This window comes from Oncorhynchus mykiss, chromosome 8 (genome assembly GCF_013265735.2).
Source record: "Oncorhynchus mykiss isolate Arlee chromosome 8, USDA_OmykA_1.1, whole genome shotgun sequence".
In the NCBI taxonomy this organism is placed as follows: Eukaryota; Metazoa; Chordata; class Actinopteri; order Salmoniformes; family Salmonidae; genus Oncorhynchus; species Oncorhynchus mykiss.
Genome location: NC_048572.1, coordinates 70582299 through 70603037, shown reverse-complemented (window position 1 = coordinate 70603037; position 20739 = coordinate 70582299). Strand labels below are relative to the sequence as shown.

Below are 20739 nucleotides of genomic sequence, written 5' to 3'. Positions count from 1 at the left end.
TGTCTTCCAAATGGACAATGACCCCAAGCATACAGTCGTGGCCAAAGATTTTTAGAATGACACAAATATCAATTTTCACAAAGTCGCTGCCTCAGTTTGTATGGTGGCAATTTGCATATACTCCAGAATGTTATGAAGAGTGATCAGATGAATTGCAATTAATTGCAAAGTCCCTCTTTGCCATGCAAATGAACTGAATCCCCCAAAAACAATCCCCAAAAAATAATCTCCAGCCCAGCCACAAAAGGACCAGCTGACATCATGTCAGTGATTCTCTCGTTAACACAAGTGTGAGTGTTGACGAGGACAAGGCTGGAGATCACTCTGTCATGCTGATTGAGTTCGAATAACAGACTGGAAGCTTCAAAAGGAGGGTGGTGCTTGGAATCATTGTTCTTCCTCTGTCAATCATGGTTACTTGCAAGGAAACACGTGCAGTCATCCTTGCTTTGCACAAAATGGGCTTCATAGGCAAGGATATTGCTGCCAGTAAGATTGCACCTAAATCAACCATTTATCGGATCATCAAGAACATCAAGGAGTGCGGTTCAATTGTTGTGAAGAAGGCTTCAGGGCGCCCAAGAAAGTCCAGCAAGCGCCAGGACCGTCTCCTAAAGTTGATTCAGCTGTGGGATCGGGGGGACACCACTACAGAGCTTGCTCAGAAATGGCAGCAAGCAGGTGTGAGTGCATCTGCACGCACAGTGAGGCAAAGACTTTTGGAGGATAGCCTGGTATAGAGAAGGGCAGCAAAGAAACCACTTATCTCCAGGAAAAACATTGGGGACAGACTGATATTCTGCAGCAGGTACAGGGATTGGACTGCTGAGGACTGGGGTTTCTCTAATTGTTTGGGGCATACGGAAAAATTATTGTCCGGAGAAGACAAGGTGATTGCTACCATCAGTCCTTTGTCATGTCAACAGTAAAGCATCCTGAGACCATTCATGTGTGGGGTTGCTTCTCAGCCAAGGGAGTGGGCTCACTCACAATTTTGCCCGAGAACACACCCATGAATAAAGAATCGTACCAACACATCTTCCGAGAGCAACTTCTCCCAACCATCCAGGAACAGTTTGCTGACGAACAATGCCTTTTCCAGCATGATGGAGCACCTTGCTGTAAGGCAGAAGTGATAACTAAGTGGCTCAGGGAACAAAACATTGATATTTTGGGTCCATGGACAGGAAACCCCCCAGACCTTAATCCCATTGAGAACTTATGGTCAATCCTCAAGAGGCGGGTGGACAAACAAAACCCCACAAATTCTGACAAACTCCAAGCATTGATTATGCAAGAATGGGCTGCCATCAGTCAGGATGTGGCCCAGAAGTTAATTGACAGCATGCCAGGGCGGATTGCAGAGGTCTTGAAAAAGAAGGGTCAACACTGCAAATATTGACTCTTTGCATCAACTTCATGTAATTGTCAATAAAGCCTTTGACACTTATGAAATGCTTGTAGTTATACTTCAGCATTCCATAGTAACATCTGACAAAGAAATCTAAAGACACTGAAGCAGCAAACTTTGTGAAAATTAATATTTGTGTCATTCTCAAAACTTTTGGCCACGACTGTACTTCCAAAGTTGTGGCAAATTGGCTTAAGGACAGCAAAGTCAAGGTATTAGAGTGGCCATCACAAAGCCCTGACCTCAATCCTATAGAAAATGTGTGGGAAGAACTGAAAAAGCATGTGCGAGCAAGGAGGCTGTCACGCTCGCTATGCTCAAACTCCCTGTCAAAAATCGACCAAGGCGCAGCGTGCATGTAGTTCCACATCCACATCTAACAATCAAAAAACAAACAGGTAAACAGCAAAGAACACACACAGAAAAATAATTACTCACAACACACAGGTGGGAAAAGGCTACCTAAGTATGGTTCTCAATCAGAGACAACTGCCTCTGAGAACCACACCCGGCCAAACACATAGAAAATCATAGAACATGGAACATAGACTGCCCACCCAAATCACACCCTGACCAAACCAAAATAGATTCATAAAACGCTCCCTACAGTCAGGGCTTGACAGTACCCCCCTCCCCGCCAAAGGTGCGGCCGCAAAACCTGAACCTATAGGGGAGGGTCTGGGTGGGCATTTGTCTGCGGTGGCGGCTCTGGCGAGGGACGTAAGACCCTGCTCCACGTCTGGGTCCCTCGCCGCCGACCCCGGACTGGGGACCCTCGTAGCGGGCCCCGGACAGGAGGGAGACTCTGGCAGCTCCGGACAGGAGGGAGACTCTGGCAGCTCCGGACAGGAGGGAGACTCTGGCAGCTCCGGACAGGAGGGAGACTCTGGCAGCTCCAGACAGGAGGCAGGCACAGGACTCACCGGGCTGGGGAGACATCCAGGAGGCCTCTTCCTTGGCCAAGGCACCGTATACACTAGGCCGTGGAGGCGCACTGGTGGTCTCGAGCGCAGAGCTGGCCCCACCCGTTCTGGCTGGATGCCAGCTTCCACCCGGCAAATGCGGGACGCTGGCACCGAGCACACCGGCCTGTGAATGCTCCGCCTCGACACCGTGAGCATCACCCCATAGCACAGGGCCTGACCAGTCCCATGCTCTCCACAGGGAGTTGGCTCAGGTCTCCAACCTGACTCTGCCACACTCCCTGTGTGCCTCCCCCCAAAAATGTTTTGGAGCTGCCTATCAGGCTTCAGTGACCGAGTCTTGTCCTCTACCATTCTCTCCTCCCTGGTCCAACTCTTCCTCCAGGTTGGCGCACGCTGCTTGGTCTTCTTGTGGTGGGTAATTCTGTCACGCTCGCTACCCTCAAACTCCCTGTCATAAATCAACCAAGGTGCAGCGTGCATGTAGTTCCACGTCTTTTAATGAAAGTGAAACCGAAACAAAAACCGAGGTGCACACAAACACTCAGAGACAATGATAGACAGCTGCCTCTGAGAACCACACCCGGCCAAACACACAGAAATAGAAAATCATAGAACATGGAACATAGAATGCCCACCCAAATCACACCCTGACCAAACCAAAATAGAGACATAAAACGCTCTCTACGGTCAGGGCGTGACAGAGGCCTACAAACCTGCCTCAGTTACACCAGCTCTGTCAGGAGGAATGGGCCAACATTTACCCAACTTATTGTGGGAAGCTTGTAGAAGGCTACCCGAAATGTTTGACCCAAGTTAAACAATTTTAAAGGCAATGCTTCCAAATACTAATTGAGTGTAATGTAAACTTCTGACCCACTGGGAATGTGATGAAAGAAATTAAAGCTGAAATGAATAATTCTCTCTACTATTATTCTGACATTTCACCTTCTTAAAATAAAGTGGTGATCCTAACTGACCTAAGACAGGGAATTTTTACTAGGATTAAATGTCAGGAATTGTGAAAAACTGAGTTTAAATGTACTTGGCTAAGGTGTACATATATATATATATATATATATATATATATATATATATATATATATATATATATATATATATATTGGGAATAGGGTGCCATTTGGGATGCACATGACTGTACAGTAAACAATATCCATCCAGGACCTCTACACCAGGCGGTGTAAGAGGAAGGCCCTAAAAATTGTCAAAGACCCCAGCCACCCCAGTCATAGCCTGGTTACCCGGACTATTTGCATTGTGTGCCCCCCCAACCCCTCTTTTACGCTGCTGCTACTCTCTGTTTATCTTATATGCATAGTCACTTTAACCATACCTACATGTACATACTACCTCAATAAGCCTGACTAACCAGTGCCTGTATATAGCCTTGCAAATCTTATTTTCAAATGTCTTTTTACTGTTGTTTTATTTCTTTACTTACACACACACACACACACACACACACACACACACACACACACACACACACACACACACACACACACACACACACACACACACACACACACACACACACACACACACACACACACACACACACATACCTTTTTTGCACTATTGGTTAGAGCCTGTAAGTAAACATTTCACTGTTGTATTCGGCACACGTGACAAATACACATTGATTTGATTTGAACAATATACCTAGCAGCCCATTTCCAGGTTAACAAGTCTAATTGCCATTCGGACCTATGGTTTCTGGGTTTTTTAAGTTTACATTTTTTTTTAAATGTTGGCTGTGATATGCCGCGTTCACTTGCTATCAGAAACTCGGAACCTAACTTTTTTTGTTGGCTTTGGTATTTTCACAAGTATGTGGTACATTTTCACAACTCTTAGTACAACAACTCCAAACTAGTCACACAGCCAGTCTTTCACTCAAAACCTGTCATTTTTGTTTAACCAGGCAAGTCAGTTAAGAACAAATTCTTATTTACAATGACGGCCTACCCCGGCCAAACCCGGACGACACTGGGCCAATTGTGCACCGGGACTATGGGACTCCTAATCACGGCCAGATGTGATACAGTCTGGATTCAAAACCAGGGACTGTAGTGACGCCTCTTGCACTAAGATGCAGTGCCTTAGACCGCTGTGCCACTCGGGATCCTTTTAGATTGTAAAAATCTCTCACCACACAACCATTGATTGAAAATATCTTTAATGTGAAATGTAATGAGAACATTTGTTTAATCACCAAAACACAACATAATGATCTTTTACAGTTTTTAGTACTTTTAACTACAATTTAATCCAATAGCAAACAATGCAAGATATATGTTTCAAACCACCCTTAGAAGTATAAATGACAGTAGATTACACAGATTTCACATTAGGCAATACACTTACATTAGCCAACAAAATTGACAGAAAATTGGCCGATGAGGTTCCACCCACGGCGTCGAGTTCTGGCCAGGTTGAAGCCCGCTTCATCAACAAAGATTTACCCGTGATGGTTCACAGCAGGATCAAGCACCAACACCCTCAAAAAATATATTTTGGCAAGTTATTTTTACAGAATAGTTCCAATATGATATTGTGAAGTAGCATGTGCATCAAATAGTAACAGTAATACAGTATATAGTGCTGTACCTGAACATACTCGGACAGCAGTTTTTTCACCAGGTCGTTGTTTCTCTCCAAAGGCACCCGGTAAATATGTTTCATAGATACCTGGTGCCTCTTCTAAAGGAGGGAGATTGTTGGTAGGCTGATGAATGCCACATTGGCAAAGGTGTCATCGTTCTCCTCAGTGTTCTGCTTTTGTTTCGGACAGCAGTGTGTCATTGTCATTCCTGGCCCTCACCATTTCCACCACTGTCCACTCCTGCTGGTCGGTCAGCACACTGCCACGGGCTCTTCTGTCAATTCTGAGGGTAGAACAGAGTATACTGTCAATAGATCATACCTTAAGAATACCAACATGTTTTGGTAATTTACATGCATTACTATATTTCATTTACTGTACATGTAATGGTAAATCATAATGCATATCCTGCAGACTTACCAGTTTTCTTGGCAAAATGTTCTCTTGATCGAATTGACAGTTGATCTTTTCAGATTGAGGTGAACTAATCTGTCAGCCTCTGCCATGGTAAGGCCTCTGTTCACCACATCGTCAACGACGATGGCCATGACTTCATTAGACACAGTTCCCTGCCGTCTGCCTCCCTCTCTCTGATGTCCACCTCTTTGATGTGGCCCCTTGTCCACAAGCTCTTTGATTTCTTCCTCCCCGTTTCTGTCTATCCTGCTCCATGTTTACACACACCCTTTTGCATGGTGACCAAGGTGGTGACCACTATGTAAAATCAATTAAAAATAACGAGTAGTCATTGTGTGTGATTATCATGTATCATACATGTCATTTAGATGTTTCTACTTTACAAACAAACACATATTATTTCTGTAGTTCTCAAAATCCATATATAGTAGACAAACCAGTTTAAAATCTATAGGTTTACCAAACGGTTAAATGATTAACCACAGTTGGATTAAGTGATGGTCAAATGTATTTTAACAATTGAGAAGAGAATCATATGAAAGGTATTGTGAGCATTGCATTGTGAAAGACAATGACTTTATATGAAAGGTATTTTTAGATGAAACACTAATTTGTTTAGGTGAAAAAGTTACTGTGGGATGTTGTGTGTTGTACTTTGTTAATTGAAAATGTGCTTAAAGTTTTGAAAAAAAAAACGCCTTTCTGATTATCTGTTTTGAGTTTTGTACTAAGAGTTGTGAAATTGTACCACATACTTGTGAAAATAGTACCAAAGCGATAAATTAACCTGTATTTGCGTAGAGCTTCCGATTGGTTTATTCTGATACTTCCCAAGTGGGTAACTCAGGATCATCTTTTTACAACGAGTTATCCACAAACCATATTGTACATTTACACAGGTATGTTTGTGAGGGTATGCACCCATGAGAATGTGTAGCTTAATGCAGTGTTCAAGTGCTAGTCTGAACTAGGAAACTCGTAAATTTCAGAGTTTCCTAGTTCAGACTAGCACTTGAACACTGCATTAAGCTACACATTCTCATGGGTGCATACCCTCACAAACATACCTGTGTAAATGTACAATATGGTTTGTGTCCCTCTGATGTTCTAATGCATCCATACTGTATCTTCACCCTACAGGAGTGTACTGAGCCTTACTTCATTGGGATCTTCTGTTTTGAGTTTGGCATCAAGCTTGTGGCCCTGGGCTTTGTGTTCCATAAAGGCTCCTACCTGAGGAATGGATGGAATATCATGGACTTCATCGTGGTGGTCAGCGGGTGAGTTACAACTAGTGAAATATAGATTGCTATGCATTTATGTGGGACATTTGGACTAGAAGCTCTGGCACACTTACGATGGACAAATATCACTTGTTTATTTTGTGCCAATGTGTTGGCCTCAAGGCCTTAGTCAGAACATTTTCTTGGAGCTCAGCTGGTGAGGGACAGCACGGGCCTCTTACGTCTCCTCTGCGTGACCTTCAAACCTGTGGCCATGTGTCCACAGTGGTTTTTCCTTGTGGACCCTTTTGCAAACACATCCATATGGATCGTATCTTCTGCAGTTAGGCAGTTACTATTAATGATTGGTTAGATAGCTGTTCATCATTACAAAAAGGTGCTTATGCATAACAAGGTGAAGTGTGTGCTTCCCCTGCACAGTGTGGCTATGCAGCCAGCAGATAGGTGGGTGGATAAGTGGATTGGCTGTCGTGTCGAAAACCTGTTTAGTTTTGCCCCCCAGGGCCTCTGTGAATTACATGTAAATGTAGTGAGAAAGAGAGAGAGAGAGCATAGAGAGAGAGAGAGATTGGGTCCATTTCTGCTTTCTGTTTATCTAACACTTTACTTCTTCATAATGCTCTAAGTCAACATTTTTGGCATCCATATTTGGTATTTTCTGTTGTATGTAGGGAAGCAGCATACAGCATACAGTATACAGGGAAGATGGCTGTTGGCATGTTGACGTCACAGCTCACCCCAACGCCCACGTCTCTCTCTCTCTCTCTCCACTTTCTCTCGCTGAATGCACTTACATAAAAGGACCTGCATCACGTTGACACACCGTTTAGGACAGACCCAAACTCAACAGCTGTTCTATCGCCATTTAGTAGATACCCATCGCAAACTGTCTAAAAAACATGGAAGAATCTGAAACAGCCTCTTGGTGCAAAATATTTCAGTTACTCAATCATAATAATCAGTGGGGGGTCTCGGCAGTTCAGAGAGACCACTCCATGTCTGTACTGTCTCTGGATTCAAGTGTTACGAGGACAGACAAACTGTCTGGCATGGTCACATACTGTAGTTTATAGAGGGGTTCGTATAGTGCATCCTTTTGTCTGAGCCAGTAATGAGTCAAAGAGAAAACATCCACGCTGTACTCTTATTGTGTCATGAGTAGTCATCTGTGTGTGTCTGTGTGTGTATGAGAGAGAGAGAGTTTTTAATACGCTATGCCTGTGGGGGCCTCTAGCTCAGGTCAGGACCTGGGTGAATCAGAGCTGTTTCAGTTCCATGCGTCATCCCCTGACAAGTGTCACTATTTCAAATGAGAGATGTGTCATGCTTTTTCCTGCTACTCATTGCTACTCATGTTCAGTATATTGCATGCTGCGCACTGCATATTATTTTGAGCGTGGTGGATAAAATACTGAATTGTTATACTTGAGTAAAAGTAAAGATACCTTAATAGAAAAGGACTCAGGTACACAAGCAGTTAAGAGCAATGAGCCAGTAACTGAAAGGTTGGTGGTTTCAGCTACTGAGCTGTGAATAATCTGTCGATGTGCCCTTGAACAAGGCACTTAACCCTAATTGCTCCTGTAAATCGCTCTGGATTTGATCATCTGCTACAGTGCGTTCAGACAGTATTCAGATTCCTTCCCCTTTTCCACATTTTGTTACGTTACAGCCTTATTCTAAAATGCATTCAATAAAAAACATCCTCATCAATCTACACACAATACCACCTAATGACAAAGCGAAAACAGTTTTTAGGACATCTTTGCACATTGATCTCAGCCTGTTTCCACTGATCATCCTTGAAATGTTTCTACAACTTGATTGGAGTCCACCTTTGTTAAATTCTGTTGATTGGACATGATTTGGAAAGGCACACACCTGTCTATATAAGGTCCTACAGTTGACAGTGCATGTCAGAGCAAAAACCAAAAACCATGAGGTTGAAGGAATTATCCGTAGAGCTCCGAGACAGGATTGTGTCGAGGCACAGATCTGGGGAAGGGTACCAAAACATTTCTGCAGCATTGAAGGTCCTCAAGAACAGGGGCCTCCATCATTCTTAAATGGAAGAAGTTTGGAACCACCAAGTCTGTTGCTAGAGCTAGCTGCCCAGCCAAACTGAGCAATTGGGGGAGAAGGGCCTTGGTAAGGGAGGTAACCAAGAACCCGATGTTCACTCTTACAGAGCTCCAGAGTTCTTCTGTGGAGATGGGAGAACCTGCCAGAAGGACAACCATCTCTGTAGCACTCCACCAATCATGCCTTTATTCTAGAGTGGCCAGACGGAAACCACTCCTCAGTAAAAGGCACATGACTGCCCACTTGGAGTTTGCCAAATGGCACCTAAAGGTCTCAGACCATGACTAACAAGATTCTCTGGTCTGATGAAACCAAGATTGAACTCTTTGGCCTGAATGCCAAGCGTCACGTCTGGAGGAAACCTGGCACCATCCCTATGGTGAAGCAAGGTGGTGGCAGCATCATGCTGTGGGGATGTTTTTCAGCAGCAGGGACTGGGAGACTAGTCAGGATTAAGGGAAAGATGAACGGAGAAAAGTACAGAGAGATCCTTGATGAAAACCTGCTCCAGAGTGCTCAGGACCTCAGACTGGGGCGAAGGTTCACCTTCCAACAGGACAATGACCCTAAACACACAGCCAAGACAACGCAGGAGTGGCTTCGGGACAAGTCTCTGAATGCCAGACCCCGGACTTGAACCAGATCGAACACCTCTGGAGAGACCTGAAAATAGCTGTGCAGCGACGCTCCCCATCCAACCTGACAGAGCTTGAGAGGATCTGCAGAGAAGAATGGGAGAAACTCCCCAAATACAGGTGTGCCAAGCTTGTAGAGTCATACCCAAGAAGACTCAAGGCTGTAATCGCTGCCAAAGGTGCTTCAACAAAGTACTGAGTAAAGGGTCCGAATACTTATGTAAATGTGGTATTTCAGTTTGAGATTTTTTATAAATTTGCTAAAATTTCTAAAAAACAGTTTTTACTTTGTCATTAGGGGGTATTGTGTTTAGATTGATGAGAAACAATTAACTATTAATTTAATCAATGTTGGAATAAGGCTGTAACGTAACAAAATGTGGAAAAAGTCAAACGGTCTGAATACTTTCCAAGTGCACGCTAAATGACTAAAATATGAAAGTCACCCAGTAAAATACTACTTGACTAAAATTATATGATTTTAAATGTACTTAAGTACAGTGGTAGAAAAGTCACTCAATTGTCATACTTGACTAAAATTAAATACTATTCATAAAATTCCTTATAGGAAAAAAAATCCTTATATGTATCTGGTCAAACACATATTTTTCCCAATAATTTTTCTCCAAAAGTTCCAAAAGAACTTATGTGACATACTTTCTGGTGGAAGGCATGTTCCCCCCCCCCCCCTTCTCCTCCCCTCCCCCTCCCTTTCTCCCCTCCCCTCCGCCATCTAGGAAGTAAGTCAGACATAAGAGGAACAGCACACATGTCACGGCGGTGGCCGATGGGAAATGAAACAAGGCCAGTGGGCCAGTAGCTGGCGGCTTTCATTCCGTCTGAAATTAATGAAATTGTTGGAGCCTCATCTACAGGGACTCAGAGCTCAATTAAGAATTCTTCATTTTTATGAGGAGAGTGTGTAGAAAAACCCAGATTTACTGGGATTCTGAACATGTTCAATTACAGTAACTCCCCCGGCAACAAGTTTGGTACCGGTGGATTGGATGTCGTTGATTAGGGTAGACTTGTATGCCAGGTGAATTGTATTGCATATGTCGGTACTCCAATTATGTATTAGTAGAACTGGATAGCTACAGTTTATTATGCACTTATACAGTACTATGTGCTCGTGCTCTCGTGCTTCTACACCTGCATTGCTTGCTGTTTGGGGTTTTAGGCTGGGTTTCTGTACAGCACTGAGATATCAGCTGATGTACGAAGGGCTATATAAATACATTTGATTTGATTTGATTTGATGTATGTTTAGGAGTTTTCTGTTTCATGGATTTGAACATGCAACCCTTTAGTCACAAGTCCATTTCTCTCCATGTCTCTACTCTCTTTGCCACACTGCATCCCATTGTACTACTCACCAATCAATGTAGTACTCATCAATCAATCAATGGTGCATCACTGATGCACTCTTTTGCTTCTGACCCCTCTCTCTCTACTGTATGTGTCAGACCAGCTCATCGTCCCTGCTCCCCTCACCCCTCTCTCTCTCTCTACTGTATGTGTCAGACCAGCTCATCGTCCCTGCTCCCCTCACCCCTCTCTCTCTCTACTCTATGTGTCAGACCAGCTCATCACCCCTGCTCCCCTCACCCCTCTCTCTCTCTCTACTGTATGTGTCAGACCAGCTCATCGTCCCTGCTCCCCTCACCCCTCTCTCTCTCTACTCTATGTGTCAGACCAGCTCATCACCCCTGCTCCCCTCACCCCTCTCTCTCTCTCTCTACTGTATGTGTCAGACCAGCTCATCGTCCCTGCTCCCCTCACCCCTCTCTCTCTCTACTCTATGTGTCAGACCAGCTCATCACCCCTGCTCCCCTCACCCCTCTCTCTCTCTCTACTGTATGTGTCAGAGCAGCTCATCGTCCCTGCTCCCCTCACCCCTCTCTCTCTCTACTGTATGTGTCAGACCAGCTCATCATCCCTGCTCCCCTCACCCCTCTCTCTCTCTCTACTGTATGTGTCAAACCAGCTCATCTTCCCTGCTCCCCTCACCCCTCTCTCTCTCTACTGTATGTGTCAGACCAGCTCATCATCCCTGCTCCCCTCACCCCTCTCTCTCTCTATTCTATGTATCAGACCAGCTCATCACCCCTGCTCCCCTCACCCCTCTCTCTCTCTACTGTATGTGTCAGACCAGCTCATCGTCCCTGCTCCCCTCACCCCTCTCTCTCTCTACTCTATGTGTCAGACCAGCTCATCACCCCTGCTCCCCTCACCCCTCTCTCTCTCTCTACTGTATGTGTCAGACCAGCTCATCGTCCCTGCTCCCCTCACCCTTCTCTCTCTCTACTGTATGTGTCAGACCAGCTCATCACCCCTGCTCCCCTCACCCCTCTCTCTCTCTACTGTATGTGTCAGACCAGCTCATCGTCCCTGCTCCCCTCACCCCTCTCTCTCTCTACTGTATGTGTCAGACCAGCTCATCGTCCCTGCTCCCCTCACCCCTCTCTCTCTCTCTCTACTGTATGTGTCAGACCAGCTCATCACCCCTGCTCCCCTCACCCCTCTCTCTCTCTCTACTGTATGTGTCAGACCAGCTCATCATCCCTGCTCCCCTCACCCCTCTCTCTCTCTACTCTATGTGTCAGACCAGCTCATCACCCCTGCTCCCCTCACCCCTCTCTCTCTCTCTACTGTATGTGTCAGACCAGCTCATCGTCCCTGCTCCCCTCACCCACCAGCCCGGTCCTCCACCCTTCGCCCCCTGCCCCTTGTGCCCCTCTCTGCTGTCCCTGTTGGAGAGTGTGTGACACTTAGCTGTAATGCATAATATATTTGGGTGGGTGTTCTGAATGATTCATTAGCCATCTGGCACAGAGACAGCTACTCCATACTGTGCGTGTGTTTGTGTGTGCGTGTGCGCGTGTGCGTGTGTGCGTGTGTGTATGTGTTTGTGTGTGCATGTGCGCATGTGCGTGTGTGCGTGTGTGCGTGTGTGTATGTGTGTGTGTGTGTGTGTGTGTGTGTGTGTGTGTGTGTGCTCCTCAGCATATATTCAGTCCAGCTCTTAGTTCCCCTTCATTTTCCTTCTCAGTCTGTATACAGAAATGACTTTTTTTCTACAGCAGTTATCACCTAAATCAATCAATTAACAAGTTAATCACTCAACCAATTAATAAATTAACCAAATAATCCCTCAACCAATCAATTGTGTATCATTCAGTCACATAATCCTATTGTGCCCTTGATAGTGAACTCAAGAAATGAATTGACATGTTATATTGCATTAGAAGTACTTGTACTCACCATGGGTGTTAACCTTGAGTTTTAAAAGAGAGAGTGTGTAGGGGTCTCATTTCCAATCATGCAATCATACAGCTAATTGAACTGTATAAACAATGGTTTATAGTCCCATGTGGGTAGTCGTTGTGAAAACACAGGCCCAGCTATTTATTCGGTAACTAATAATGGATAAATGCCGACTGCTATTCTAATCCCAATGGAAGCATGCGGAATGTTTTATAAAACGTTATGTTTATGACATTAAATGGAAGATAATGCACTTAAAACTAGTACTGGCATCTATAGGCGTACACACAGAACTCCTCTGTATGTCTTGTCATTCGCTGTAAGCAGTCTTCTTAAAATGGCAGCAACATGATGTTCAAATAGTTTCTCTTTTTTTTCTTCTTATATTTCCCTCCCTGTGTTCAGTGGTTGTTCTCTGTGTAGGTGGAGGTGTGTGGGAGAGGCCGGCAGGCCACATTCTGTTCATGTAATGAATTCAACCACTTAAAAGTCAGTTTCAGTACAATACAGTGTAACACTATGAGGCGACCGGGAAGGTAGAGCAGCCACTCAGTGTAACACTATGAGGAGACCGGGAAGGTAGAGCAGCCACTCAGTGTAACACTATGAGGCGACCGGGAAGGTAGAGCAGCCACTCAGTGTAACACTATGAGGAGACCGGGAAGGTAGAGCAGCCACTCAGTGTTACACTATGAGGTGACCGGGAAGGTAGACCAGCCACTCAGTGTAACACTATGAGGAGACCAGGAAGGTAGAGCAGCCACTCAGTGTTACACTATGAGGAGACCGGGAAGGTAGAGCAGCCACTCAGTGTAACACTATGAGGAGACCGGGAAGGTAGAGCAGCCACTAAGTATAACACTATGAGGAGACTGGGAAGGTAGAGCAGCCACTCAGTGTAACACTATGAGGAGACCGGGAAGGTAGAGCAGCCACTCAGTGTAACACTATGAGGCGACCGGGAAGGTAGAGCAGCCACTCAGTGTTACACTATGAGGTGACTGGGAAGGTAGAGCAGCCACTCAGTGTAACACTATGAGGCGACCGGGAAGGTAGAGCAGCCACTCAGTGTTACACTATGAGGAGACCGGGAAGGTAGAGCAGTCACTCAGTGTAACACTATGAGGAGACCGGGAAGGTAGAGCAGCCACTCAGTGTAACACTATGAGGAGACCGGGAAGGTAGAGCAGCCACTAAGTATAACACTATGAGGAGACTGGGAAGGTAGAGCAGCCACTCAGTGTAACACTATGAGGAGACCGGGAAGGTAGAGCAGCCACTCAGTGTAACACTATGAGGCGACCGGGAAGGTAGAGCAGCCACTCAGTGTTACACTATGAGGTGACTGGGAAGGTAGAGCAGCCACTCAGTGTAACACTATGAGGCGACCGGGAAGGTAGAGCAGCCACTCAGTGTTACACTATGAGGAGACCGGGAAGGTAGAGCAGTCACTCAGTGTAACACTATGAGGAGACCGGGAAGGTAGAGCAGCCACTCAGTGTAACACTATGAGGCGACCGGGAAGGTAGAGCTGCCACTCAGTGTAACACTATGAGGAGACCGGGAAGGTAGAGCAGCCACTCAGTGTTACACTATGAGGAGACCGGGAAGGTAGAGCAGCCACTCAGTGTAACACTATGAGGAGACCAGGAAGGTAGAGCAGCCACTCAGTGTAACACTATGAGGAGACCGGGAAGGTAGAGCAGCCACTCAGTGTTACACTATGAGGAGACCGGGAAGGTAGAGCAGCCACTCAGTGTAACACTATGAGGAGACCGGGAAGGTAGAGCAGCCACTCAGTGTAACACTATGAGGAGACCGGGTAGGTAGAGCAGCCACTCAGTGTTACACTATGAGGCGACCGGGAAGGTAGAGCAGCCACTCAGTGTTACACTATGAGGAGACCGGGAAGGTAGAGCAGCCACTCAGTGTTACACTATGAGGCGACCGGGAAGGTAGAGCAGCCACTCAGTGTTACACTATGAGGCGACCGGGAAGGTAGAGCAGCCACTCAGTGTAACACTATGAGGAGACCGGGAAGGTAGAGCAGCCACTCAGTGTAACACAATGAGGAGACCGGGAAGGTAGAGCAGCCACTCAGTGTAACACTATGAGGAGACCGGGAAGGTAGAGCAGCCACTCAGTGTTACACTATGAGGAGACCGGGAAGGTAGAGCAGTCACTCAGTGTAACACTATGAGGAGACCGGGAAGGTAGAGCAGCCACTCAGTGTTACACTATGAGGCGACCGGGAAGGTAGAGCAGCCACTCAGTGTAACACTATGAGGCGACCGGGAAGGTAGAGCAGCCACTCAGTGTTACACTATGAGGAGACCGGGAAGGTAGAGCAGCCACTCAGTGTTACACTATGAGGAGACCGGGAAGGTAGAGCAGCCACTCAGTGTAACACTATGAGGAGACCGGGAAGGTAGAGCAGCCACTCAGTGTTACACTATGAGGCGACCGGGAAGGTAGAGCAGCCACTCAGTGTTACACTATGAGGAGACCGGGAAGGTAGAGCAGCCACTCAGTGTTACACTATGAGGCGACCGGGAAGGTAGAGCAGCCACTCAGTGTTACACTATGAGGGGACCGGGAAGGTAGAGCAGCCACTCAGTGTAACAAGAACAAACGACGACAAACCATCACAGAAACAGCATAAAAAAATCAAGAAATCTGGCCCTGCTATTCATATCTATCCATTACATTAACAACTACACTCTTAGAAAAAAGGTGCTATCTAGAACCTTAAAGGGTTCTTCGGCTGTCCCCATAGAAGAACACTTTGAAGAACCTTTTTGGTTCCAAGTCTATGGAAAGGGTTCTACATGGTATCCAAAATGGTTCTACCTGGAACCAAAAAGGGTTCTCCAATGGGGCTAGCCGAATAACTTTTTTGGAACCCTTTGTTCTAAGAGTGTTCTGAACATTCTCTCTAGAACCTTAAAGGGTTCTTCGGCTGTCCCCATAGAAGAACACTTTGAAGAACCTTTTTGGTTCCAAGTCTATGGAAAGGGTTCTACATGGTATCCAAAATGGTTCTACCTGGAACCAAAAAGGGTTCTCCAATGGGGCTAGCCGAATAACTTTTTTGGAACCCTTTGTTCTAAGAGTGTTCTGAACATTCTCTCTAATAGCTAGTGTATTTCTCCAGTTCAGGTCATGGTAGATTTAGACTGTGTAGATGTGACAGACTGGTCTGCCAGTCTGTTTGTGCTATCATGTCAACTGGCACTCATTATCGTGTTTGGCTTGACAATGACAGCAATGGATCTGGGACCAGGCTTTTGGTCTTGTGGCTCTAAACGAAACTTGGACAAAACATTTTATGTAGGTTTTCCCTTGCATTGATTGTATTTTTAATGTTGTTCTGGTGATTTGTTTGGACAGAAGGGATTCAGCTGCATGAAACTAGTGATCTGTGGTCAGAAGAAATTCTCTGCCCAATCAGCCATGAAGGAGCAGCAGTGCTACAGATTTTGTTCAATGTGTTTGATGGCTGTAGACTCCCACACCTCTCCACACTCCCTCTCTGCTCTCTCTCTCTCTCTCTCTCTCTTTCTCTTTCTCGCTCTCTCTCTTTCGGTCTCCCTCTCTCTAGCACCTTCTCTCTCTCTCCCTCTCTCTCTATCCATCCCTCTCTCTATTGCGTGGGCCCACACTTGAGTTTCTGCCATGTGCTTTCTGCCCCCCCTCCTCCACACAACCCCTCCCCCACAATCCGCAGCACTTACTATCAGAAGTTAATCGATTAATCTATACATAGAATAGAATGAATGCCTGTTCAAAGTCATACATGTATGGCGTTAGCAATGTAGTGTACAGTACAATGTACAGGAAGTACAGTTAATACAGAGACTGATTTGCCTTTCTTTACTTCCTGTTGGTTGCTGTAAATGTTTTCAATGTTTGTGTACGTGGGTGGAGGGATGTCAATATATACGTGGGTGGAGGGATGTGAATAGGGTTATTCCATGTCATTTCAGCAAGCCATGACACCCACCATCTCAGATTGTTCTGAACTCATTTCTGTAGTTAGAAACAGATAAGATTAGCATTCTTGAAACGTTATTTTGGATTTGATCAAATTGATTGCACCCAAATTGGCTATTTGTATTTATAGGATTCAAATAATCTTCAATAGATTTAGTACCTAACATCCGATTTGGATCATATTTATTTTTAGCAATGACTAAGACATGAGGAATCCAATAACATTTCAAAAGCCACCACGCCCCCCCCCCCCCCCCCCCCCCCCCCCCCCCCACACAACCCACGCCAATCCCACCCCAACAGCCAGTGTACAGTATCAGTTCTCTATGTTTGAGAAGTAGTATAAAGATGTGGTTTGGAGTTTTTTCATCCTTTGTAATGTATTTCCTGTGACTCTGGTGATGGTCCCTCCCCCCCAATGAATTTGCTTACATGATTTACCATAAATGAGTATGAAAGTACCAGATTTTCCCAACTAGGTGCTGCGGTTCCTGATACTGGCACCACACCCTTTTATCCATTTCGCTGGTCTCTTGTGTTTATTAAATAGATCACAGCATTTCTTTGCATCTTCGAGCAGAAAACCAATAGTTTTTGCTGATGATGAAAATACATTGTGTGGTCAAGCCAGTCCATGAAAGCAATTCAGTTTGTCCTTCTCTTAGCAACCTAATGCTTCAACACAATCCTATCCTTGAGTAGTCCAACAAATGGAGGCTCTCTGAGAGGGCTATCCATATGGTGCAATTCTCATAAGAAGACTTTTCCTACAAGCCCAACATTTTGATGGACATATGGACTAAATATGACAACCCTAATACAATAATACAAATATTAACAATTGCAATGCAGTCATAGGTTTATAAAACATCTTTATTATTAGAAAACATCTTATTGTTAAACTCAGCCCAATACCTTCACCCTTGCAAAACACTATACAGTGTGTGTTTGAGACTAGTACCATTGAAAGCCATTAGAGGACAACGTAAAAACCATTAGAGGACATAACGTTGAAACCATTAGAGGACATAACGTTGAAACCATTAGAGGACATAATGTTGAAACCATTAGAGGACATAACGTTGAACCCATTAGAGGACATAACGTTGAAACCATTAGAGGACATAATGTTGAAACCATTAGAGGACATAATGTTGAAACCATTAGAGGACATAACGTTGAAACCATTAGAGGACATAACGTAAAAACCATTAGAGGACATAACGTTGAAACCATTAGAGGACATAACATTGAAACCATTAGAGGACATAACGTTGAAACCATTAGAGGACATAACGTAAAAACCATTAGAGGACATAACGTTGAAACCATTAGAGGACATAACGTTGAACCCATTAGAGGACATAACGTTGAAACCATTAGAGGACATAATGTTGAAACCATTAGAGGACATAATGTTGAAACCATTAGAGGACATAACGTTGAAACCATTAGAGGACATAACGTTGAAACCATTAGAGGACATAATGTTGAAACCATTAGAGGACATAACGTTGAAACCATTAGAGGACATAACGTAAAAACCATTAGAGGACATAACGTTGAAACCATTAGAGGACATAATGTTGAAACCATTAGAGGACATAACGTTGAAACCATTAGAGGACATAACGTAAAAACCATTAGAGGACATAATGTTGAAACCATTAGAGGACATAATGTTGAAACCATTAGAGGACATAACATTGAAACCATTAGAGGACATAACGTAAAAACCATTAGAGGACATAACGTTGAAACCATTAGAGGACATAACGTTGAACCCATTAGAGGACATAACGTTGAAACCATTAGAGGACATAATGTTGAAACCATTAGAGGACATAATGTTGAAACCATTAGAGGACATAACGTTGAAACCATTAGAGGACATAACGTTGAAACCATTAGAGGACATAATGTTGAAACCATTAGAGGACATAATGTTGAAACCATTAGAGGACATAACGTAAAAACCATTAGAGGACATAACGTTGAAACCATTAGAGGACATACTGTTGAAACCATTAGAGGACATAACGTTGAAACCATTAGAGGACATAACGTAAAAACCATTAGAGGACATAATGTTGAAACCATTAGAGGACATAATGTTGAAACCATTAGAGGACATAACGTTGAAACCATTAGAGGACATAACGTAAAAACCATTAGAGGACATAATGTTGAAACCATTAGAGGACATAACGTTGAAACCATTAGAGGACATAACGTTGAAACCATTAGAGGACATAACGTTGAAACCATTAGAGGACATAACGTTGAAACCATTAGAGGACATAACGTTGAAACCATTAGAGGACATAACGTTGAAACCATTAGAGGACATAACGTTGAAACCATTAGAGGACATAACGTTGAAACCATTAGAGGACATAACGTTGAAACCATTAGAGGACATAACGTTGAAACCATTAGAGGACATAACGTTGAAACCATTAGAGGACATAACGTTGAAACCATTAGAGGACATAATGTTGAAACCATTAGAGGACATAACGTTGAAACCATTAGAGGACATAACGTTGAAACCATTAGAGGACATAACGTTGAAACCATTAGAGGACATAACGTTGAAACCATTAGAGGACATAACGTTGAAACCATTAGAGGACATAACGTTGAAACCATTAGAGGACATAACGTTGAAACCATTAGAGGACATAATGTTGAAACCATTAGAGGACATAACGTTGAAACCATTAGAGGACATAACGTTGAAACCATTAGAGGACATAACGTTGAAACCATTAGAGGACATAACGTTGAAACCATTAGAGGACATAACGTTGAAACCATTAGAGGACATAACGTTGAAACCATTAGAGGACATAACGTTGAAACCATTAGAGGACATAATGTTGAAACCATTAGAGGACATAACGTTGAAACCATTAGAGGACATAACGTTGAAACCATTAGAGGACATAACGTTGAAACCATTAGAGGACATAATGTTGAAACCATTAGAGGACATAACGTTGAAACCATTAGAGGACATAACGTTGAAACCATTAGAGGACATAACGTAAAAACCATTAGAGGACATAACGTTGAAACCATTAGAGGACATAATGTTGAAACCATTAGAGGACATAACGTTGAAACCATTAGAGGACATAACGTTGAAACCATTAGAGGACATAACGTTGAAACCATTAGAGGACATAACGTTGAAACCATTAGAGGACATAACGTTGAAACCATTAGAGGACATAACGTTGAAACCATTAGAGGACATAACGTTGAAACCATTAGAGGACATAATGTTGAAACCATTAGAGGACATAACGTTGAAACCATTAGAGGACATAACGTTGAAACCATTAGAGGACATAACGTTGAAACCATTAGAGGACATAACGTTGAAACCATTAGAGGACATAACGTTGAAACCATTAGAGGACATAACGTTGAAACCATTAGAGGACATAACGTAAAAACCATTAGAGGACATAACGTTGAACCCATTAGAGGACATAACGTTGAAACCATTAGAGGACATAACGTTGAAACCATTAGAGGACATAACGTTGAAACCATTAGAACTGCAGTAACCTAAAGGTTTGCTGTTCGTCGGGAAAGGTCTAACTAATCCATTTTTTAAATGGAATAAACCACACACAGAGGGACCGTTTCCTAGACACAAATTAAGAATAAGAATTAGACATACTGAATTGCTTTCATGGAAGATTGGCTTGAATTGTGAGCATGACAGCACAATTTATTTCAATCATCAACAAAAGCTATTGGCTTTCTACCCAAATCCATACTGAATGATGGAAATATTCTGTTAAACTGATAGTGTCGCTCTGAATGTGATACGTTATCAGATGATGATAATTGTGGGTTAATTTGATTTCCTCCACGTAGACTGCTTCTGTCACTCAAAGTTCCTTATCCATAAGCCACACTACCTATTAACCATTTATTACATTGAAAACATGTGTCGGCAGAATCCTGGCTACAGCAGGGGCCCACATGAACATCCCCGTGGACCTGCGGACTCTGAGGGCGGTGCGAGTCCTGAGGCCTCTCAAACTGGTTTCTGGGATCCCTAGTAAGTACTCTGCATATCAATCACCAGCTGAAATATTAATTAGTTACAATATCATAATAC

General features: G+C 44.0%; 1 protein-coding gene across 2 annotated transcripts in view; it reads left to right on the top strand.

The window, feature by feature from the left end:
• The window catches only part of LOC110530973 (voltage-dependent R-type calcium channel subunit alpha-1E), a 66499-nt gene that overhangs the window by 1565 nt on the left and 44195 nt on the right, over window positions 1-20739 (top strand). For both annotated transcript variants that reach the window (XM_036986083.1, XM_036986084.1), the window contains exons 2-3: window positions 6518-6657; window positions 20576-20679. In XM_036986083.1, coding sequence (XP_036841978.1) covers window positions 6518-6657; window positions 20576-20679 — 244 coding nt within the window. The remainder of the gene's footprint in view (window positions 1-6517; window positions 6658-20575; window positions 20680-20739) is intronic.